Source organism: Peromyscus eremicus, chromosome 16_21 (assembly GCF_949786415.1).
Source record: "Peromyscus eremicus chromosome 16_21, PerEre_H2_v1, whole genome shotgun sequence".
In the NCBI taxonomy this organism is placed as follows: Eukaryota; Metazoa; Chordata; class Mammalia; order Rodentia; family Cricetidae; genus Peromyscus; species Peromyscus eremicus.
Window position 1 is genome coordinate 9137398 of NC_081432.1, and position 23075 is coordinate 9160472.

The 23075-nt window shown below is 51.3% G+C and overlaps 1 protein-coding gene and 2 non-coding genes across 5 annotated transcripts in view; all 3 read left to right on the forward strand.

Annotated features, from left to right (window-relative positions):
• Positions 1–18056, forward strand: part of Trpm2 (transient receptor potential cation channel subfamily M member 2) — a 50624-nt gene extending 32568 nt beyond the window's left edge. For 2 of the 3 annotated variants that reach the window (XM_059282028.1, XM_059282027.1), the window contains 13 exons: positions 1915–2098; positions 2930–3111; positions 3355–3487; positions 7090–7177; positions 7831–7918; positions 8500–8657; positions 9411–9487; positions 9748–9849; positions 12355–12441; positions 13267–13372; positions 14697–14798; positions 15952–16068; positions 17004–18056. In XM_059282028.1, the coding sequence (XP_059138011.1) occupies positions 1915–2098; positions 2930–3111; positions 3355–3487; positions 7090–7177; positions 7831–7918; positions 8500–8657; positions 9411–9487; positions 9748–9849; positions 12355–12441; positions 13267–13372; positions 14697–14798; positions 15952–16068; positions 17004–17150 (1571 nt within the window). In that variant the 3' untranslated portion in view covers positions 17151–18056. The remainder of the gene's footprint in view (positions 1–1914; positions 2099–2929; positions 3112–3354; positions 3488–7089; positions 7178–7830; positions 7919–8499; positions 8658–9410; positions 9488–9747; positions 9850–12354; positions 12442–13266; positions 13373–14696; positions 14799–15951; positions 16069–17003) is intronic. The other variant, XM_059282029.1, reaches the window with a different exon arrangement.
• On the forward strand, positions 13326–13384 carry LOC131893980 (Z6 small nucleolar RNA). The gene has a single exon (XR_009374776.1). It is a non-coding gene; the product is annotated as a Z6 small nucleolar RNA (small nucleolar RNA).
• Positions 14665–14740, forward strand: LOC131893981 (Z6 small nucleolar RNA). The gene has a single exon (XR_009374777.1). It is a non-coding gene; the product is annotated as a Z6 small nucleolar RNA (small nucleolar RNA).
• Positions 18057–23075: the final 5019 nt, after the last annotated feature.

Genomic DNA, 23075 nt, shown 5'->3' on the forward strand with positions numbered 1-23075 from the left:
GTATTTTCTGTTATTACAGAGGTTATCTTTTTTTATTTATGAAAAGACACTTTCTTTGAAGCATAGAATTTTAATGAGATGCGGCTTGATTTTTAAAATCGTTTGTGCCTCTGTGTCACAGTGGAGAAAACATTGCCAAGCCCAAGGCTCAAATGGTTTATGTGTGTGTTTTTCTTGTAAAGGTTTATAGCTTCCGATCTTTCTTTCGGCCTCTGACTCATTTGCAAAAACTAGCTTTCAGCCTTGCCCTATCAATGATACTGTTCTCTTTCCCTATACAGCCATGGATCTACTTTATCTACACACATTAGTATGTGAGAGAAGGGCTGTTCTTGTTTTTTTTTTTTAAATTATTATTTTATATGTATTGGTGTTTGTTTGCACCATGTCTGTGTACCACGCTTGTGCTTAGTGTCCATGGAGGCCAGAAGAAGGCATCAGATTCCCTGGAACTGGAGTTAGAGATGGCTGTGACCCACTATGTGGGTGCTGGGAATGGAACCCAGAGCCTCTGGAAGAGCAGCCTAACCTCAGAGCCATCTCTTCAGCCCATTCCTTTTTTTTTTTTTAAGACAAGGTCTCATTATATAGCCCTGGCTACCCTGGAGCTTTCGGGGAGTCCCTTGCCTCTGCCTCCCCAGGACTGGCACTGTGCACCACAGTGCTTGGCAAGGGTCACTCTTTCTCATGTGGCTGTCTATTGTCCCAGCAGCATCAGTTGACAAGTATGTCTTCCTGAGCTGTCCTGTCCTGGCCCCTTGTGAAAGGCACCTGATCCTTAATGAAAGCATTCATCTTGGGTCTCCCATCTTTTTTCCGCTGGTGTGCATCTGGCCTTGCCCAGCACCTCCTTGCCATGGCTGCTGCTGTAGCTTGTAGTAAGTTCTGAAACTGGGCATGGTGAGTCCTCTGGCTCTGCTCTTCAGTTTCCGAATTGTTTTGGAGTTTGAATTCCTTGGGTCTACATGAAGTTTGGGGCTTTGGGCTGGAAACAGGCTGCCTCTCTGACCGTTTGGTCCACTGGCTTACCTTAGCCATCCTTCAGTTTCCAGGTCCGGATCTGTGAAGCTCATTCCGGGGTATCTTCCTCCTTTTTGTGTTATTGTTGTTTTTTTTTTCTTTTAGTTCTATTATTTTTTCTTTCTTTTTATTTTTTTAAAAGATTTATTTATTTATTTAATGTATACAGTGCCCTGTCTGCATGTATACCTGCACGCCAGCACCAGATCTCATTATGGATGGCGGTGAGCCACCATGTGACTGCTGAGAATTGAACTCAGGACCTCTGGAAAAGCAGCCAGTGCTCTTAACCGCTGAACCATCTCTCCAACCCCCAATTTATTTTACTTTTAATGGTGTGTATGCGTATGTCTGTGTGAGGGTATGTGTGTGTGATCGCGGTGCCCACAGAGGTCAGAAGCGTCTGGTCCCCCGGAGTTGGAGTTACAGTAGTGGAGAGCCACCTGAAGTGGGTGCTGGGAATTGAACTTGGGTCCTCTGGAAGAACAGTTATGTGCTCTTCTCTGCTGAGCCACCGCTCTAGCCCCCAGTTATTTCTTTGAAGATCCTTTCCTTCTCATTGAATTTCTGAGGATCAAGACCCACATCCACTGATATCTGTAGCCACGAGAAGTGCCTTGAGGGAGGGATGGCTGGATCCTGGAGTGCAGAGTGCCACCTGGGAGACAGCTCTGGCTCCAGATTCCCCCCGAATAGCCCACTTCCTGCTTGAGGATACCCAAGCACAGACAGACCTCTTGTCGCTTTGGACTCTAGCCAGACACCCAGTCCCTAACTCCTGGGATGCAGGTGTCTAAGCCTATGGGGACGGTCAGTGCCCCAGTGGTCAGGGTTCCTGGCAGGAAGTTTCTCGTGACCGACTGCATGTTTTTTGTCCCCTCCCACTTCCCACAGGTGTGAATTTCAGCATGGACCAGTGCAGCCCCAATGGCACAGACCCCTACAAGCCCAAGTGTCCCGAGAGCGACTGGACAGGGCAGACGCCCGCCTTCCCTCAGTGGCTGACGGTCACCCTGCTCTGTCTCTATCTGCTCTTTGCCAACATCCTGTTGCTCAACCTGCTCATCGCCATGTTCAAGTGAGTATGGGCACCTGTGCAGGGAAGGGCTCTCTGGGGCTGGCGTGTGCACAGGCAGGCGAGTGACAGCCTCATGAGAGTGTGTGGGGAGCTCCTGAGGAGCCAGCATGGCACCCGGTCTGTGTCACTGTTCCCAGGGGCCCAGTAGCCCCTGTCCACTGACTTCAGGTCATAAGACCCACTCCTACTCTGAAAGGAAACAGCTCAGCCACGGGAGGCTCAGCCTGCCCACAGTGAAACCCTTGAGCCCTTGGCCCTCTTGTCTCTATAGGCAGGTTCCTGGTGGCCGTGACCTTTGGAAGTCCCTCCATTATGGTGTGCACAATACATTCTTTTCTCACCAGCTGATTTCGGAGGGGTTCACCTTCTGTTTTAGAGTATTCTGAACATTGAGAACTACATGTGCTAGTTAGAGCTGAGATCAGGACAGGGAGTGTGGGTAGGATTTGGGTAGACTCTGTCCCTCAGGCAGGAAAAGCTGTCTGATAAAGTAGCACATGTCCTTTCTCCTGCTTCTGGGCGTCTGTGTAAGATCTGAGTACCTGAAGTACCCGAGACACCATCCTCTGCTTCTTCAAATTACTAGATACACAGAGAAGCTCTGCGGTGTCCAGTGCCCATGTCTAGCCCCTCACAGACGCCATCTTTGTTTATTCAGGAGTATAAATCTAAAATCCCTGTGATTTCCTGTCCTCACCCGTTCCCAGAAGCTGGCTGCCTCTCGGCATCTGGCCTACTTCCCGTTCACCTGCTCTGGCTGTGCCAGGCACTTGACCCCAGAATGTTGTGTCCCACAAACATTCTGATACCTATACCTCTGCCTCCTGCCAGCTACACATTCCAGGAAGTGCAGGAACACACAGACCAGATCTGGAAGTTCCAGCGCCATGACCTGATCGAGGAGTACCATGGCCGGCCGCCGGCCCCTCCCCCCTTCATCCTCCTCAGCCACCTGCAGCTCTTGATCAAGAGGATTGTCCTGAAGATCCCTGCCAAACGACACAAGCAGCTCAGTGGGTCCCCCTGGCCCCTGACACTGCCCCTGCCCCCAACACTGTGCAGTCCCACTGTCCTGGGTGCAGATGCGAGTGTGGGGTTCCTTCCAGAGCCCTGGGCCATCATTAAGCATGCTGCTGGGCTTTCCCTGCACCTGGCATGAGCCAGTAGCTCCCTGGGCCTGGATATGGAGTGGTGGACCCTTTCCACGGGGCTCTAGGTAGGTCATTAGGTCTTTGCTAACCCTATCTTGCCTACAGAGAACAAACTGGAGAAGAATGAGGAGGCAGCCCTCCTGTCCTGGGAGCTCTACCTGAAGGAGAACTACCTGCAGAACCAGCAGTACCAGCTCAAACAGCGGCCAGAACAGAGGATCCAGGACATCAGTGAGAAGTACAGAGGCTAGGAGCCCTGGGGGATGCATCCTTAAAACCATGCCCTGTAGCCTCAAAGCCATTCCAAGTGCAGCCCCATGGGGCAGGACCCATGCTCAACTTGTGGGGGAGGAAACTGGGTGTCATTGTGCCCAGACAAGCAATCAGGGCACCCGATTGTGATGATGATGATGGTGATAATGGTGATGATGTTGATGTGGCATGATGGCAATAGTGACAATGATGTTAATGCTGGAGGTGATGGCGATGATGGTGACTATAGTGATGATGATGATGATGGTGATGATGCTGGTGATGGTGTTGTGAGTGCTGGAGATGATGGTGACTAGAGTGATGATGCTGGTGATGGTGATGATAATGCTGGAGATGAAGGTGTGGAGAGTGCTGGATATGATGGTGACTATAGTGATGATGATGATGATGATGATGATGGAGATGAAGGTGTTGAGAGTGCTGGAGATGATGGTGACTAGAGTAATGATGATGATGATGGAAATGAAGGTGTTGAGAGAGCTGGAGATGATGGTGACTATAGTGATGATGATGATGATGATGATGATGATGATGCTGGTAGTGACAGTACTGGAGAGAATGGTGTTGAGAGGGATGGTGCGGCTCCAATAGATCTGGTTGTTATGGTGATGCTGACGGCAACATCAACAAACCTCAGTGAACTAGCCAGTGATCAAAGTCCCTTGTACCTATCGTGATGGGTGAGCTAGACAAAGATGTACCATTTGCTTGGGTACAATGACATCAAGTCGTCCTTGGAATGCCCTCTACTTAGAGCAGTTGTCTACTTAGGGTCCTCGTATCAAAGGGTCTTTCCTGCTTCCCCACTCCCCGTCGGCACCCCTAGACAATTACGAAGGCTGGCTGGTTGGCAGGTTTGCTGGTGTGTTGGTTGGTGGCTTTGTGGGTACATTGTTTGGTGAGTCTGTCTCAGGTTCATTTGTGGTTTATTGGTGGATTTGGAGATAGGCTTATTGGCTGGTGAATATATCAACTGATTGCTTGGGGGTGGTACTAGGTACTCTTTGGTAGCTTGATAAAATACCATGACCAAGGCAACATACAGAAGAGTTTATTTTGGCTTACAGGCCCAGAGGGTTAGAATCTATAACAGTGGCAACAGCATGGTGGCAGGTGGCAGGCATTTCAGCAGGAGCAGGAAGCTGAGAGCTCACCTCATTCTTGAACTGGAAGCCCAAAGCAGGGAGAGCAAATCTCAAAACCCACTGGTGACATACTTCCTCTAGCAAGAATAACCTAAACCTTCCCAAACAGGGCCATCAACTGGGACCAAGTGTTCAAATACCCAAGACTGTGGTGGGGGGCATTTCTCATTCAAGCCACCACAGTGAGATGGGGGTAGTATCCCGCTGTCCCTCCATGAGCTACCTGAGAGCAGGGACAGAATCTTACAGTACTTGACCCCCAGAGAAAGCCCAGAGTCAGGCAGAAACTCAGTGAATGCTGTGTGGTTCTTAAGCTATGGGCCCTGGCCTGGCTAGCCTGTGGCACTCTGGGCTGTGTTCTTTGCTGATACCACACTCTCACTGTCTATTTAAGGGCAGGTGCCAGGGTCCATGCAGCCCCTCCGAACTTGCTGTTACCGCTTATCAAGAATGGTTGTATGGTGCCATTTAATTTTGAACAATGATTATGTCTACTGCCCGGATACTGGGATATGTGGCATCCAGAGAGCTTCTGAAATGGAGCTCATGTCTGGATGCTCCATTACCAGGATGATCTTGAAGCTGGGTCAGTAGAGTCAGCATGAGGGTTCTGATGGCACAGTGTCAAAGTCATGGCTGTGGACTGAATATGTGACCTGCTTCCCTACACTAGCCTTTCTTCTCCTCCTCCTCCTCCTCCTCCTCCTCCTCCTCCTCCTCCTCTTCTTCTTCTTCTTCTTCTTCTTCTTCTTCTTCTTCTTCTTGGTTTTTTTTTTGAGACAGGGTTTCTCTTATGTAGCTTTGGAGCCTTTCCTGGAACTCACTCTGTAGACCAGGCTGGCCTTGAACTCACAGACATCCGCCTGCCTCTGCCTCCTGAGTGCTGGGATTAAAGGCGTGCACCGCCACCGCCCGGCCTTACCCTAGCCTTTCTTACAAAGAGATGCTGGTTGCTCCATCTTTGCACTGAGGAGGCAAAGACTCAGGAAAGGGACAGAAGTAGAATAGTACAGTGTCTGCCGCTGCTGAACAGTAGAGCCTGGATTTGGGGGCCTGTCCTGGCGATTTTGTGCTCTCCTGCCTCAGGGACCTGAAGAAGTCAGTCACATGAGCCTACTCAGCCCTCACCCCAGATTTCCCTTCTTGTAGGAGGCTCAGAATGGACCTGATGTCCAGTTTCCAGCCTGGGGCCTGGAGGAAGCTGGCCTTCTCCAGTTATTTCCTGAGGTTGAAAAGGATTATTAAAATAGCAAATTTCCGAGATGGTTCCTACAGACATTCTAGGGGGAACAGTAGCTAGTGTGCTAAGATGTAACATTTCAGAATCTCTGGCCCGTGGTCTAGAAACCTTTAACAAAACTCTATGCACTCAGTAGGGGAGTGCTGCGAAGCATAGAGCGACGGGGAAATGGTGAGCAGTCCCTCAGACCCGGTGAGGACCCTGGCCTGGCCACTTTGTCTCTGGGGGTGCAGTGAGGGATCTGAGGCCCAGGGAGGCGCCCTGGTGTGTGGTGTGCCAGGGCTTATGGCACTGTGGCTGAGTGAAGTTGATCCCAGCTACTCACCCACAGAGTATGGCTGGAGGTTTGGGAGTTTCTGCTGATCTAGGTGGTTCCTGTGTGTCACTGTGACTGAATCATGGGGGTCCAAACACGCTGTAAATATCACGCTCACATGTTCACAAAGTTGCCTCGGAAAAAAAAAGGCAGGGGCACCGGAGTGTCCTTTGTGGACTGAAGCCATGCCATGCATGGGGAAGTAGACGCCAGCACACTCAGTGTGGTCCTTAGCTTCCCTTTCCTGAATGACTGTTCAAATTGGGTCACATCCCCAGAAACAGCGATCAGATGTTACAGTGTGGCTCACTTTATTACAAAAGGATGCTGCTGGCAGTCGGCACTTCAAGTGGGAGGAAATAAAGGAATCCCTGGGCAAAGCCGCTAGGAGCTTGGCAGGCAGGCCTTGACTGGACGGTTGTTTAAACACAGCTGGCCATGGTGGGGAGCGAGCGGGGCTTCTGGTTCAAACTAAACATTCCCCAACAGCCCCAGTGCCCCACTGGCACTCAGCGTCACCACAAGCTTTGCCGTCCGGGACAGCTTTTAGAGCTCATGGCCCAGCACCAGGGGGCAAATCCGTGCAAGTGGGTTAGTGTGAATGCCGTCACCTCTCCCAGCTGACATCTCTGATAGCCCATTGAGCTGGCCCCCTGAACCTGGGCTGCCCTTCTGTTGGGGCAGCTTTATTTTAAGATAGAGATGTATGTTGTAGATACTTTCAAATCACAGACAGTATTGAAGTGAGAGTCAGCGGGATGCTACGCTTGAGCTATTGGGTTTGCTGGGGCTGTCTGCGATTTGGGGGTATCATGTTTTATATAATTGGCAGGGTCCCTAAAGCCTGTCTATTTATCCTCTGTCAGAGTGGACACCATGGTGGATCTGCTGGACATGGACCGTGTGAAGAGGTCAGGTTCCATGGAGCAGAGGCTGGTCTCCCTGGAGGAACAGGTAGGTTGGCAGTTGGGGACTGGTGGGGCATTTTGTCGTGTGGTGACACTGAGACCAAGAACTTTGGGGGAAAGATGTAGAAATGGAGGTCTATGAGAGAGAGAGAGAGGGGAAAGGAGAGAGTGAGCAAGCAAGTGAGTGAGTGATTGAGAGAGAGATAGAGACAGAAGGAAAAAGAGAGAGAGAGACAGACACACACGGTGGGGGATAGAGACAGAAGAAAAGAGAGGGACAGAGACAGACAGACAGACAGACAGACAGACACACACACACACACACACACACACACACAGAATTATCCATTGAAAGGAGCACCTTCTTTACTCCCTAGAAAATTCTACCCAAGCGTTTTGCCCTGAGCCCCCTGCAGGTTTGAACAGTGAGGCACCCACATCAGTACACAGTCCTGGCAATCCCAGAGTCCACATGGCTCCCTTCTCTATTCAAGGCCACCTCTGAGACACTAATGTCTTGGGACTATGTCTTAAATTTGACTGAGGCCAGAGGACCAACCTCAAGTTCTCCTCTGAGGCTGCATGGCCCAACAGGGTGCCTGGGTCACTTGGGGAGTGAGGCCAGTCCTCTAGGCCATAAGCCACATGTAATGTGGACCACAGATGTCAACCTAGTCTTTCTTGGGCCATGCCATCCAGGTAGCTCAGACGGCCAGAGCTTTGCACTGGATCGTGACAACCCTGAAGGACAGTGGCTTTGGCTCGGAGGCAGGTGTGCTGACCCTGGGTGAGTAGATGGTCTCTTAGTAGCTTTCTCCAATAGTCTGTGTGGTTTTGAGTCTGGGGGATGGGTTAGCAGGAGAGGCTGTTGTAGGGATTTTGGCTGTAGCTGTCTTGATGCCCAATGGGGCCAGCTCTCACCTCTGCCTATGAGCTGAGCCGGTCTCTCCTGGCTTTAGCAGTTAACTGGATTCCTGGGGGCAGCACGTCATGCCTCCTTGACCTCCTTCTGCACAGCTTGCTGCAAAGTTGGGGGCAGGGAGTAGTTCTAGGTGACTGAGACTATCATGTTAACCAAGGCATAGAAAGCAAAGTCCGTTTCCCTAAATGTGCAGCTAGTCAGAAAATAGACATGAACCGTCTTCCTTAGGTGTGACTGGCCCGCAGGAAGCAAACTTGCCCCCATTAATTGGACAGACCCTGTCACAGCCTGTGAGGTTAGCTCACTGCTGAGACATTTAAGTGTGGCTTCAGTGGCAGGTGTCTGCTAGGCAATGCTGACCTAGCTTTTTGTCCTTCTGTGGCTGAGATTCCTGGGATGGGAAGTGGGGTCTCAGGGCTGGTGTTCAAACATGTGTCTGTTTCCAGCATCCCAAAGGACCTTCGATGAGCCAGATGCTGAACTGAATATCAGGAGGAAAGCAGAGGAACCTGGAGATGGTTACCATGTGAACGCCCGGCACCTCCTCTACCCCAATGCCCGCATTATGCGCTTCCCTGTGCCCAATGAGAAGGTGCCCTGGGAGGTGAGTATAACTCTTATGTGAACCAATGCAGGAGGGGCTTGGCTCTGGGGGAGGAGAAGAGTTCCTCCCGTGTTCATAGTGGCCTCTACCCATTACAGCCTCTCTGATCATCTGAGTATTTGGCAGATGAGGAAACTAAGCAAGGCATGCAGAGATTAAATCACATGAGCTATACAGCCCAAATGTGGAAGGGCCTGGTGAGGTGATCTGGCCTCACAGAATCATGGCCTGTACATGCTTCTGTAGCTCCTCACATGCTCCAGCCTCATCCCATCCATCTTGTTCTTGACTCTTCGGTTCCCAGTGAGCAACTTACCCCCCCCCCTTTGAGTGACAGGCATAAAAGAGAGACCTATACACAGAGACAGGGATAATGGCATCCGCTTGCCATTCCAGCCTCCAGGGTTTTCTCTCAGTTCACCTGAAACATTCTAGACTGAAGCTCCCTCCTTACTTTCTCTGCTGTATGGAATTCTTTTTATCTCCAGGGGCCCATGTAGCCTCTGTCCCATCTCTGGAAGGGTTCACACCATCCATAGCAATGCTTGGGCTGGTCCCATTGGAGTGTGCATCTGGAATTCTCCCTCAGCTCTCCCAGGGCCGAGAGATTCCCATGCACACCTGGGGAGGACGTTTGGTCTTGGTTGGGTAGTGACCTTGGCTGTAGATGCTCTTGGGCCCGTTTGTAGCCCCCCAGCCTTGCTTGCCTGGAATAGGGCAAAACTCTGAGGAAGCTCATGTGCTTTGTTGTAGGCGGAGTTTCTGATCTATGACCCCCCATTTTACACAGCTGAGAAGAAAGATGTGGCCCTCACAGATCCTGTGGGAGAGTGAGTGGCCCTTTCTCCAGAGAGACCCCAGAATTCACCTGGGGTAGGCCTGGGCAGGCTCTGCTTCATCTGCCCCAGAGACCCAAGGGCACAACTCATCCTGACAACAGACATGACCTGTGGCCAGAGGCCCCTCTCAAAGGAAAAGCCTGTGGTCACTGAATTGGGGTTACCAGTAGAGGCTGAGCCCCTGTCCCTCTGTGTCTCTGCTCTGCCATAACCTCCCTCTTATTGGGACATGTCCTCTTTCTTGCCCCCAGCATGGCAGAACCTCTGTCAAAGATCAGTTACAATGTTGTGGATGGACCAACAGACCGTCGTAGCTTCCATGGAACCTATGTGGTCCAGGATGGGCTCCCTTTGTGAGTATGCCCAGCCTTAGCCGGTGTTAGTAAGCTGGCCTTTGGAGTGAATTCATCTCTGAGCAAGCTGGTATTTCTTTCTGGTAAAAGAAAACAAGAGAAAAAGAAACTCAGCTTGTGTCATTTCCTCAGAGTCTGCTCAAGGTACAAAGCCTTTCTTTGTATCTTTCCCAAGAAGGCTCCTGTATTACCCTAGCAGGGTCCCAGGTGCATGGGTCTATTGGTACCTGGGGACTTTGACTCATGGTTGGTAAAGTGGGGACCACAGTCAAGTGTGAGGAGAGCATTCTGCTGCCAGAGTTCATGGCTGGGGGGCCCACATTAGGGATGGTAACCCTGCCCAGCAGCTATGATGGACCACTTATATGAAGACAGTAAGAGACCCATAAACACCACTGTGCTTCCAGATGGGATGTGGCCAGCAGGGGGAGCAGTGGAGCAGAGGACGCTGCGGGGCCTGAAGGAAGTGGGAGGCAGATGGGTTTTTGGGGAATACAGAGAGTGGACTATTGTCCCTGGAGCTAGAGGTTGGAGCAGCAGGGGAGAGGCAGCATGACACAGACCAGGGCTCTAGCCTGGGTGTCCTCATGATGGGGCCATGATGGATGGGGCGAAGAATACTTGGGAAGGAGTGTCAGTTGTGGGACGGAGTGACCGCAATGCTGGGATGACAGGTGAATACCTGCTGCCACGACAGCTGTGTAGAAACAGATGAGGGACCTGACAGAGCTCAGGGTGCTCCTGTGTGTTTGTGCACATGTAGACCAGAGGGGTTGGGTCTCCCCGATCACTCTCCAACTTACTTTTTGAGGCAGGGTCTCTCAATGAGACCAGAGCTCAGCAGTTGGTTAAACTGGCTGGTCAGCGATCCTCCTGTCTCTGCCACCCCTGGGAGGACAGGTGTGCTCTTCCACACTCACTTTTTTTTTACGTGAGCTCCGAAGATTTGGACTTAGGTCCTCATGCTTGCGTGGCCAACACGTTTCCTAATGAGTCATCTCCCAGCCCCAATAATTTTTATACAATAACATACTTATGTAGTTAGGACTCGGACTGTTTTTGTTTAAATTATATTTTCCTGGATATAGTTTCCAGGAAATCATTGGCTATGTCTGTTTTATGTCACTTATAATAGAATACCGAGGACTAAGTAGGTTATGAAAAAAAGGTTGATTTTGGCTCATGGTTCTGGCCCAAGGTCAAGGGCTTGCATCCAGTGATGCCTTCTTGCTGATGGAGGCAGAGGAGGTGCAGGATGTCACAAGGCTAGGATTGTCTGTGTGAGCAATCACTTCCTGAAGGCCCCACCTGACCCCAGCACCCCACGTATCTAATGATAGGTGGATCTGACGTGAGCTTTGGTTGGGAAAAGTGCGGATGATAAGGAGGCATTATCTCTTCTCTTCTACACAGTAGTGTTTGGAGTGAGTGTTCCTCACTTGAGCCACACTGCTGAAGTGTGTGTGTGTGTGTGGGGCTTGTCCAAGGCAGAGGAGGTGCTGGGTCAGTCAGCTTTCCATCATTACAAAACACCTAGGACAACTAGCTAAGAAATAAAGAAATGTCATTGTGGCCTCAGTTTGAAAGCCTTTAGTACAGATCCAAGGTGGCCCTGGTGGCCCTGTGGGGAGGTAACCCCATCATGGCAGGGTGTGTGGAGTGGAGAGTGCTGCTCACCTCATGGCTGGGAAGCAAAGGAGAAGAAAAGGAAGCTGGGGTTCCCTTGTCACCTTAAAGGGCATCCCAGTGACCCAAAACCTCCCACCAGGCCTCACCTCCAAAGGGCTCCATCTCCCAATAGCTCCGTGCCAATACCAACCCATTGGGTGGTGTGGGAACACCAGGACCTCAGCTGAGCACTTAGAGATGGGAAGGGAGGGACGCTGTCAGGGGGCATTAGGAGCTGCCGAAGGAAGCAGAGCCCATCCACAGGTGGCAGATGTGGAGTGGTGGGCTGGGGGGGGGGTCATATGTGGAGGAGGCTGCACACGTCCTTTGGCGGAGCAGGGGTGTGTCTCCCTCGTGTAGGGTTGAAGTCACGAGGCCCACCGATTCTTAGACCTGATTTGGAACGAGGTCTGGTGGGATGAGAGGAAGGAGAGGGGTCCTGGCCCAGTGAGAGGCCCCCGTGCTGCCTGCAATTAGCACTCTGTACTCCAGGGGTGCAGTGAGTCCGTCTATCCACAGACTGGTCCCTTCAGCCTGGCTTCAAGCGTAGTCAGCCATTTGTGGCCACAAGAATCAGACATAGGCCTCTGGGGGTTTAACCCTCTCTGTGGAGGAGGGCTGGCCGGGGGGGGGGGTTGCACACTGAACAGAAACCCTGGCTTCACCCTGTGGAGATCTCAGAGGGGCCAGGACAGGTTGGCAGGAGCTGGCACACGATCCCTGCTATGCCCATTGTGACTTGGCCCCACCTGCCCATGTCCCTGCTCAGTTTCCCTCCTAGCGCTGTCCTAATCTCTCTATCAAGTATAATGGCTAAGCTAATCCTTTCTAACCTAGGAACCCCATGGGCCGTACGGGGTTGCGTGGACGTGGGAGCCTCAGCTGGTTTGGACCCAACCACACACTGCAGCCCGTGGTTACTCGGTGAGCCCTGTGTCTGGCATCAGCACCTTGGTTTCAAAGATACCCCCACCCCCACGTGTTCTGAGGGCCTAGAGAATGGCCTTGGTACTCGATACTTTGTGGAAGTCTGTGTGGAAGAACACAGACACATACCCTGTGCCCCACCCTCTTTGAGAAAGCCTAGGCTACCCCTTTTCCCCTGAAAGCTGCTTAAGTTTCTTAGGGTGCCTCCTTAGCCCTGATAGAGGGCTAATAAAACTGTCTAGAGCTTCCACTAAAGAGAAAAAGTTACGGAAATTGCAAAAAGTAAAACAAAACAAAACCCACCCACAGTCCCGCTGAAATGTTAAGATTTGGGAGTTTTCCTACCAGGGAATACGTACCTATCCACACTCTTACACAGCCTTGCATGCACACCCATGTGTTCCCCTCTCAAGCCTTTTAACCACATGATGCTTCTGACCCTGGGTCCCACCTACCTTCTGGGCGGGTTCTGACTGGCTGCACTTGGGGAATCCCCTGGGGGTCTTAGCCCAGGCTGCATGGAGCTAACAAGGCACTGGGCTCTCTCGGGGCCAGAGAGTTGTGGCCTTGGACAAGTGGGTCAGAGGCTGGGATGGACTTTCCCCCTGTGGCTTCTGTCTCTATTCTGCCTGGGGATTAGGGGCTTAGAGAAGAAGATGGAGGGGGCAGACAGGGGAAAGGAGAGCGGGTGGTAGGGGTGGAGGTAGGCTGTGAGGGAGGCAGCAGTGGGTCTGATGCTGCCTCCAGGCCCAGCCAGTCCCTGCAGCTGCTCCGCACAAGGGCACCCATGGCCCCGCAGGTGTAAGTGGGTCCCCCATGTAGGTGGAAGAGGAACCAGGGCGGAGCCATCTGCCGGAAGAGCGTCAGAAAGATGCTGGAGGTGCTGGTGATGAAGCTGCCCCACTCCGAGCACTGGGCCTTGCCAGGGGTAAGCCAGGCACTGTGCCTGTCCATCCCACTCACTGTCACTGGCAGAGACAGGGACAGTCCCAGCCTCCCATTGCCCTGGGTGAGCCGACACGGTGCAGTGTCTCTCAGGAGCTCCCTCCCTGGCTTCCTCACAGGCTCACAGTCTAGTGTATCCCAGGCCAGGCTGCCTTGGGTGGCAGAGCTCAGTACTGGGACAATTCACAGTGACTTAGACATGGGTTGCCTCTCTCCCTTCAGATTCTGAGTTGAGCCCTAAAGGCAGGGGGTGCTGTTTAAGGATTAACGGTTGGGGTGTTGCACAGGCCTTTGCCTCAGGAACGGTAGCTGGTTGTGAGACTGAAGTTGAATGGGCACTGCAGAGGCCTTTAGTAATGACAGAATTGGGGTGCAGAGGCCCCGGGCCATTCATGCCCATGTGACTCCATATTGATCAGCTATTCCTGCCCCCTCACTCCCAGGCCCAGCTTAGAGCAGGGGTCAGAGAGCCTTGTCCTGTCAGGAGGATCAAGTCTAGCCTGACCCTGGCTGTGGCACACAGCATCTATAATGTAGCCCATCTGGCAAGGCCTCTCCTCTGTCCCGATTCCCTGGGTCTGTGGTTTTCTCCAACTCAACAAAAAGTGGTCCTGCTCTTAAGACTTCTGTCAGCCGGGCGGTGGTGGCGCACGCCTTTAATCCCAGCACTCGGGAGGCAGAGCCAGGCGGATTTCTGTGAGTTCGAGGCCAGCCTGGGCTACCAAGTGAGTTCCAAGAGAGGCGCAAAGCTACACAGAGAAACCCTGTCTCAAAAAACCAAAAAAAAAAAAAAAAAAAAAAAAAAAAAAGACTTCTGTCTATCCCCATGTCCCTGTAGTGGTATGGGGCAGTGGCGTCAACCAGAGTCTTCAGGCTAGAGGCTGAATTGCAGGGCCAGGGCAGCATCCAGGTTTTCTGGATGCTGATAGCCTAGCAGCAGGGACCAGGCAGGAGGGACTGAGGACAAGCCCACAATTAGGGTACAGCGCCTGTCCCTCTCTGGTGCCAGCATGGTGGGAGGTGGTGGGAGGTTAGGTTGCCTTCATGGAGTCACAGTGGCTGTCCCTGCTCCTCTTTAGCCCCACGCTCCTGCGCAGGCTGTGGACTGCTGACGCGGATGGTGGGTCTGGGCAGTGTCACACAGCCAGAGAGCTGACCCTTGACTGACAGACACTGCCGCCTTCAGCTTTCCAGGGGGCTGGCTGGCTGCCTACACTGGGCAGGTGGCCAGAAGAGATGGGTTCCTGGCTTGTCCGGGATCCAGCTTGCATGCCTTGCTGACTGGCCTTCATCTCCTCTCTGCTCAGGGGTCTCGGGAGCCAGGGGAGATGTTGCCACGGAAGCTGAAGCAGGTCCTCCGGCAAGAGTTCTGGGTGCCCTTTGAGACCTTGCTGGTGCAAGGTACAGAGGTAGGGCCCACTCCCTGTGCCCTGAGCCCTGTGTGTTGAGCCCCTGTGCTGAGTCCCTGCATGCCTGGATCCTTAGGCAGGGCTCTGATGCCTACTTCTTTATAGGATCCTCCACCTTCCTTAGCCAGATGCTCTGCACACAGATACGTACATTCCTGATGGACACGGGCCATGAGCAGTCTATGACCTGCTTTTTCTCAACAGCTGAGATGCTGTATAGTCCAGATTTACAAGTTCATCTCCGTGTCCGTTGGGACTAACGTATTGCTGCCTATACTGTGACCAATGTCAACAGCCCTCTGGGGGTGGTCCAGCTGTTCTGTGTCTAAGAAACAAGAGTGGTGGCTGGTGGTACCTGCTGTTTCCTAAGAAGTCCCACAGTATTGGATGGCATCATCGGCACAGTGCCTCCCTGGACACCACTACCTTCTCTCTTACAATTTAAAACAATTTCTTTTCTTACCAGAGTAAAATTCATATCACATAAATCTGGAGTGACTCCATGGATAAACATGGACACCCAGCAACGATGCTGGAATGCCTGCACCTCACCCTCTTTGAGAAAGCCCAGGCTAGCCCCCTTCCCCTGGAGGCTGTTTAAGTTTCCTGGGATCTCTCCTTAGCCCCACTAGGGGGCTGACAGAGGCTTTCGTCTAGAATAAGCAGTTCCCTCACATTGATAAACTGCTAACACTCTGTGGCCACCATCCCTATCTAGTTCCAACATCTCATCACCCCCAAAGAAGCCCCTGTGCCCTGGGGTAGCCATCTGCCTTTATCTCCAGGATTGCTGTTCTGAACTCTCATTTTGAGTGTGGTGTGTAGCAGCGACCTTTGCTGTCTGGGTTCTCCCTGAGCAGAATCCTTGAGGATTCCCAGTGCAGGCAGCAGGGTTCTATGCTTGACTTGTGCCAGAGGCTAGTGGTGGGGTCAGGAGGCTGTGGGGCCTGAGACTGGCCAGGAAGAAAGCATGTACTGGGCAGCCTCAATCATGGGGAGCGGGGAGAGGCAGGTCAGGGGCTGAACAGGATGGCCAGCCATGTTCAGACCCTGCCCCAGGAGGCACTGTGGATCTGAGCTCTTCCACGGTGGCCTGGGGAGTTAGGGCCCCATCACTGGGGGCCTGATAGCTTACCCCTGTCCTGGCCTCCAGGTGTATAAAGGGTATGTGGATGACCCAAGGAACACAGACAATGCCTGGATCGAGACAGTGGCTATCAGCATCCATTTCCAGGGCCAGAATGACGTGGAGCTGAAGAGTCTGGAAGAGGTATGAGGCCAGCCTTCACATGGTGAAATGCTCTGGACACATCTCAGGGCCTCTCAGTAGTGGGTCTGCCTGGGGTCTTGACAGAGCTGCCCATGGGTGAGGAGACTGAGGCAGGTGCTCATCACGGAGGGACCAAAGGGGCACCAGGGAGAGGCAGTAGGGGCCTGTACTCAGGTGGTTTGGTGAGGAGATACATTTGTTATTTTTCTGTGTATTAGTTATATTGCTGTGACCAAATACTTGAGAAAAAAGCAATGTAAGGGTTAGGGTTTATCTTGGCTTGCAGTGACCATGGCTGGGAAGTCACGGCAGCAGGAACATGGACCAGCTGATCACATTGTGTCTGCGGTCAGGAAGTAGGATGCTGGTCCTCAGCTTAACCTCCCCTTTTTATGTATCCCAGGACCTCATCTCAGGGAATGGTGCCATCCACATTCAGAGAGGTTCTTACCCTCCCCCCTTTAGTTAATCCAATCTAGACATCCTCTCATGGACTTGCCTAGGGATCTGTCTCCGAGGTGATTCTGGATCTTGTCAAGTTGATAGTCAATATTAACCGCCACAGGAGGACTTGAGGACCATGTCCAGAGAGGCTGGCATGGCCTCTCCACTCCCTATGCCCTCTTTACAAGACATTTGTCCACTGGTACTGAGAACAGTTCCTCCCTATTGCTGATTTAGAACCAGGGTGGGAGAGTCCCACCCTGTGAAATCCAGGTTGTCCTGGCAGGCTAAAGGCCTCTGAGTAAGGTCACATCTCTTTTATTCATTTTGGCCTCTGGTGCCCAGCAGGGCCAGCTCAGGCACCCAGAGCAGGTGATCTTGTGTCATACAGTAAGCTGGCTATGGGTGGGAGGCAATATTGTAGGCTGCACTGGCCCCTGCCGCCTGAGGATTCAGGTTGCTGGGTGGACACAGGCTGTTTGTCCTTGCAGAACCTGCGCACCCATGATCCAAAGGAGTCGACCTGCGGCCTGCAGATGTCTACTGAATGGCAGGTGGTGGATCGGCGCATCCCCCTGTACGCGAACCACAAGACCATCCTCCAAAAGGTGGCCTCGCTGTTTGGAGCTCACTTCTGACTGTGGCTTCTGGTGGAACTAGCTCCAGGGGCAGGCATGGCTAGCCACCAATGTTCCCCAACACTTGGGCTGCTTTATCTTGGTCTGGGTGGCAGACTAGGGTACTGGTTTGGGGTGGTAGGTTGTGGTGCTGGGTTGGGGTGACCACAGGATCTTAACAAGTCCCCAGAGGTGCTGTCTTGAAAGCCACCTCTGCTACAACAGGATTACGGATGAGGACAGAGTGTATTCAGTGGCTCCCGGTGCCTGTGTCTCAGGTACCATGCCTTGACCTTGGCTTTATGGGGCCCTGTCCAGCCAGATGCTGCCACTACCCATAATCCTGACTGGAAGTGCTACCTCTGGGGCAGGTGCTATCTCCTGGAGGGACGTCTGTCCTCATTGTGGGAGCCTTCTGTCCTAAGCAGAAGGCAGATAGAGGCTGGATGTCCTTCAGGAAGAGACACTGTCCTCATGATTCCTGGCCGGTGCTGGGTCACAGGCACTGGGGAGGCAGTGAGGGCTTTGAGATGAATGATTGTCATCCCTAGACTTTAGAAGTGCTCTTCGGAAAGCACTCAAGCAGGGCATCCCCCAGCTCCAGCTAACCTGCTGGATACAGAAAGTATTAGATGAAGACAGTGCATCCTGTCACGGCCTCTAGAGGAATGTACCATTCTCTGACAGGGTGACCTATGACTCAGGGATTGGTACTGGCTACAAGACCAACTCTGCAGCCAGGGTAGGGGTGGGCAATGCTGAGGTTTAATGGGATGGGACAATAAAGGACTGGTATGATCAATCTATCTAAAAATTAATCTTGCCAGGCAGTGGTGGCACATGCCTTTAATCCCAGAGTTTGGGAGGCAGAGCCAGGCAGATCTCTGTGAGTTTGAGGTCAGCCTGGGCTACAGAGCGAGATCCAGGACAGGCTCCAAAGCCACATAGATAAACCCTGTCTCGAAAACAAACAAACAAACAAACAAAAAAAAGATAAATAAAATAAATAAATAAAAATTAATCTCGAAAAAGTCCAGGACTCAACTTGGACCATCGGGAACAAAGGAAAGCATGTGAACTCTGGGGCGGGGGGGGGGGGGGCAGGGCCTTTCCCAGTAGACTGGGGGACACATTCTGAGCTGGCATGAACCAGTGGAGGCAGCCTGGTTCCCAGGAAAGAAGCCTAGATGCCCAGAAGGAGGTGGTCTGATTGACATTTCCTGCCAAGCAACACAAGTCTTGGGTCTCTGGGAAGCAACAGGTAGCCCAGTGAGGGCTGCCGTGTGGCTCCATGGAACCTGAGAGGACACAGTCCTGGGGGCGGGGGTGTCCTTTTTCCAGTTCAGGCTTCAAAACAATGCAGAAAGTCAGGAAGTTTGGAGGATCCAGGAAGCCCTGGAGATCCAGGAATCCTGGGAGATCTAGGAATTCTGGGAGAAACAAGGATTCCAGCGGTACAAAGGAGGAGGCTCTGTCTGGCCCATGCTGTTGAGAAAACGTATCTTAAAAATGACTGGCTCTGTTCTGAGATTGAGTCATTGCACGTGCTGATGGCATAATGGACAAGGGTGGGTGTGGAGCGAGCATATGGAGCAGAACAAACCAATCACGTGTCCACCAGCTGAGAGATGCAGGCCATTGTTTCCTTCAAGGGTACTTCCACAATGACCTAAGATCCTCCCTCCCCCATTGAGTCCCACATCCCAAAGATTCCACCACCTTCCAGAAGTACCATGCTAGGGGCCAAGCCTCCAATGTTCAAGTTATGGGCCCAAATGCCTAGTCCAATGCAGGAGATGAGGAAACAAAGATGTGTCGAGGGGTTGCTTAGAGCTCTTCTCCCTCCCAGCCGTCCTTTAAACCAAGACAACAGTGCCAGGAGACACCAGAGGCCAACCAGCTGCAGTCTAGCTGCAATGCTGACTCAGTTTCTCTGGATTTCCCATAGCTGTCTTTCGTCTTAGGAGCCCATCGCACTGAGGTAGACCAGTTGTCACTGACTGCTTAGCTTCCTCCATCTGCATCAGTGATTCAGACTTCTGCTGTCTGTAGTGATCTTTTCATCCCTGAGCACTCTGTCACTCTGGACAGTGTGTTTGAGCATGTCTGCTGTCTTCTCACAGCTGCATGAAGGGAGTCACTGGGCAGGACATCATCAGAGCAGGCCTTGTATGCTTCTCGATGGGTAGCTACCGTCTGTCTGATCACTAAAGACATATCCTCTGTGTGATGACTAATCATTATAGACTTGGCCGGACTTAGAATCATCTAGAAGACTGAAGAACACCTCTAGACATGTCTGTGGGAGTGTTTCTAGAGGAGTTTAAATGAGACAGGAAGACCCACCTCATTTAAACGGGTAAAGGTGACATCATCCCATGGGCTGGGGGCTTAGGTAGAATAACAGAGGAGGAAAGAAAAAGGCAGCTGAATGCCATCAGTCAGTCATTTTGCTTCCTGGTCCTCTAAGATGGGAGTAAGTGAGTCTTGAACAAATCCTGCCTTCTGGGCTGTGGACGGGCACCTGTTGTCTTCCCCACCAGGACAGCAGCCTCAAACTATTAACCAGAACCAATCCTCCTGTAAGTCGCTTGTCAAATTGTTCAGCAATGGGAAGAGCAACCAGCACAGCTGGCCACACGGACACGCTTTCTCCGCTGTAGAGTTATTGTTTTTCTCCCTCTGGAGTTGATTGGTTTCGAGCGCTGCATCGACACTGTGGGACCTTGAAGGAAGTGGCTTGAAATGGAAAGTCCCCTTATGTGATGAGGAAGGACAGACGGGAACGTCCTACCCTCACTCGACCAAAAGGAAGCTGGCCTGGCTGTATTAACAGAAGACAAGGGGGATTTCTAGGGATCCACAGGACCAATTCACAGTGACAATAGGGTCAGTTAGTCAAGAACACATGGGGTCACAACATGAGGGTTCATCACAAGCGGAGCAGACACTGGGGGGTCTGGGGAGACAGTTCAGTTGGTAACGTGCTTGCTGCGTGAGCATGAGAAACTGAGTTCAGACTCCCAGCACCCATGTCAAATAAGCCAGGCACAGCATCGTGTGCCTGTAGTCTCAGTCCTGGGGAGGTGGAGACAGGAGGATTCCTGGGGCTTGCTGGCCAGCTAGACTAGCCAAATTGGGAGCACTGGGTTAAGTGAGAGATACTGTCTCAAAAACTAAGGTGGAGACTGAGGAAGACATTCAAGATCAACTTCCTGTAGAACACGTGTATACATGTGTGTTCACACACATACATTCATGTAGTCATACATACACACAGATACAACACACACACACACACACACACACACACACACACACACACGAAAAGTAGACTAATCTACAATTTTTTAAAATTTATTTTTTTATTTTAGTTGGGTGGTGGTGGTTCATGCCCTTACTCCCAGCACTTAGGAGGCAGAGGCAGGTGGATCTCTGAGTTCAAGGCCAGCCTGGTCTACAGAGTGAGATCCAGGACAGCCAGAGCTACACAGAGAAACCTGTTTCAAAAAAAAAAAATCAAACAAAAAATATGTTGTTTATTACTGTGGTGTGTGTGTGTGTGTGTGTGTGTGTGTGTGTTTGTGTGTGTGTGTGTGTGTACCACAGCATGCATGTGGAGGTCAGAGGACAACTGTAGAGTCAGTGCTCTCTTACTTTTGAGGAATTCTGGGAATCGAACTCAGACTATCAGGCGTCAGTAGGTGCTGTCATCAGCTGAGCAATCTTGATGGCCTTAATCTACAGTTATAACCAGGGATTCAATCCCCACATATCGGTCACTTTTAGAGCAAGCAGGTGAGTTGGTAATTCCAGAAGCTTCTCTGCAACATAGCCAGCAGTTTCCATCCCAGATACAGAACACCCCACTAAGCAGAAGAATAGTATTTGGAGGCATGCAAACCATCTCCAAATTCTGGACCATAAATGGGTCTCAGTAAAATTAAGAGGTCCTGAAACATAAAATATAAACATAAAATATATGTTCTGACAATGGATTGAATTAAGTTAGCAATAAAAGAAAGATTGCTGGAAATTTTCCAAACATCTGGAATTTGAATGACATACGGCTAAATTCATGGGACAAACAAAAAATGGAGAGGCTGATGAGATGGCTCAGTGGGAAAATCATGCTTGCGGCCAAGCCTGAGGACCCAAGTTTGATCCCTAGGACCCACATGGTGGAAGGAGAGAACCAACTTCTCCAAGTTGTCCTCTGACCTCCACACATGTGGGTGGCTTTGGCCTGACCACACAAACACAAAATAAATACCGATTTTAAAAAGTAGAATGAGAGGTTATAGAGTATTTTAAACTTGGTGATAATTAAAAAAAAAATCCAAAGTTCTGGGATGCAGCTGAAACAAGATGAGAGGGCGTGCCTATGCTGGAGAAGGAAGCAGCGCCCCGGAGATCAGCCTCTAGCTGAGGAAACTAGAAAGTGAAGAAGGGATTAAACACGTGCAAGCAGAGGACAGAAGAAAGTCCAGAGTGGAAATCCACGGGGAAAAGTGAGAAAGTGGAGAAGCCACTTTAACCCACAAGCTGTTGTTCTGAGTTGATCAACAGTCAACCGATACATGCCTATCCTGAATTCTTAGAGAGAAAGGCAGGGCACTGGGGAGCGCAGGGCACTGGAGGAGCCATACATGAGAACAGTATGGCCAATCACTCACATTTCATGGACACTGAAAGGGTCGTAGGGGTGCGTTATGAACTCATTTCTGCGACAGCTTGGATGAGATGTCACTTTCTTGAGTGACACAAAACATTAGCCTAAAGGGGAAAACTCGGCACTTGTAAACATGGTAAATAATTCAACTACATACAAAGACGATGACATCATGAGCAAGTGGGCTTTCTCCCCAAACAGGCCAATTTAATACGTGGAGATCAATTGTTATAATCCCATGTTAACAGACCTTCAAAAACAAAATCCAACCTCCACTCTTGATTTAAAAATATTCTCAGCAAACTAGAGATAGGATGGTCCTCTCAACATCCAGACAAAATGGGCTGTCCATATACCATGCCTCATACCATGTATCCAGATTAACTCTAAACCCAGATCTGTACCTCTATAAAACCCCATGGCTTTACCTCAGGCAAAGGCATCTTACATATGATACCTAAAATCATAATCCTCCAAAGAGAAAATCGCTGTTAGACTCCCTCAAAATTACAACCCAACTGTGGGAAAAACTGTGGGAAGAATGGAGATCAGTCCACACAGACTGAGGAACAATATTTACAAACCATGTGTCTGAGAAGGATGTTTTCAAAGAACTCTCCCAACTCAAAATCAAGGAAAACAAACAACGCAGCTAAAAGCAGAGTGATGGAGCAGACAGGAAACAGACCACTCCATGAACCTCTGGGGTGACACAGACCCACACCACAGGTCAAGCCAACACTCCACGCCCCGAGTGTCTCCAATGAGAGATACTCGCTCATCATTTGGGATAACAGAGGAACCAGAAGTCAGTCATGCTCCAGCCACTGCCCTTCAGGGTATTCATTCAAGGCTGCTGCTGCTGCACAGTGCTTCATGGCCCTTCTGTTAGAGCCCCAGACCAAATCCGGCTGGAGCTGAACAGGTAAGCAGACCAGAAACTGACACACTGGACCTAGGGAGACCCACAGCCCCAAAAGCCACTCAGCGTGGTGAACCTCGAACTAAGGAGTCTGAAAGAGAACCTGTGTGATGGGAGGCCATTTACAGAAGTCGTGGAAAATGCAGACTCCACTGTCCGAAGAAGGCAGGTGACAAAGGGAGACTGAGGTCCTCCTGAGGCCGGTGGTGACACGTTTGGAGCTGAGGATCAGGTCCCAGGTAGATGCCCCTATCTGCCTTCTTAGGGTGTCTCCACCCTGGACCTGGGATTTGGGGTGAGGGACATCAGTCAGGCGGTGGGGATGCTCAGGGCCGGGCTTGGCCACGTGGCA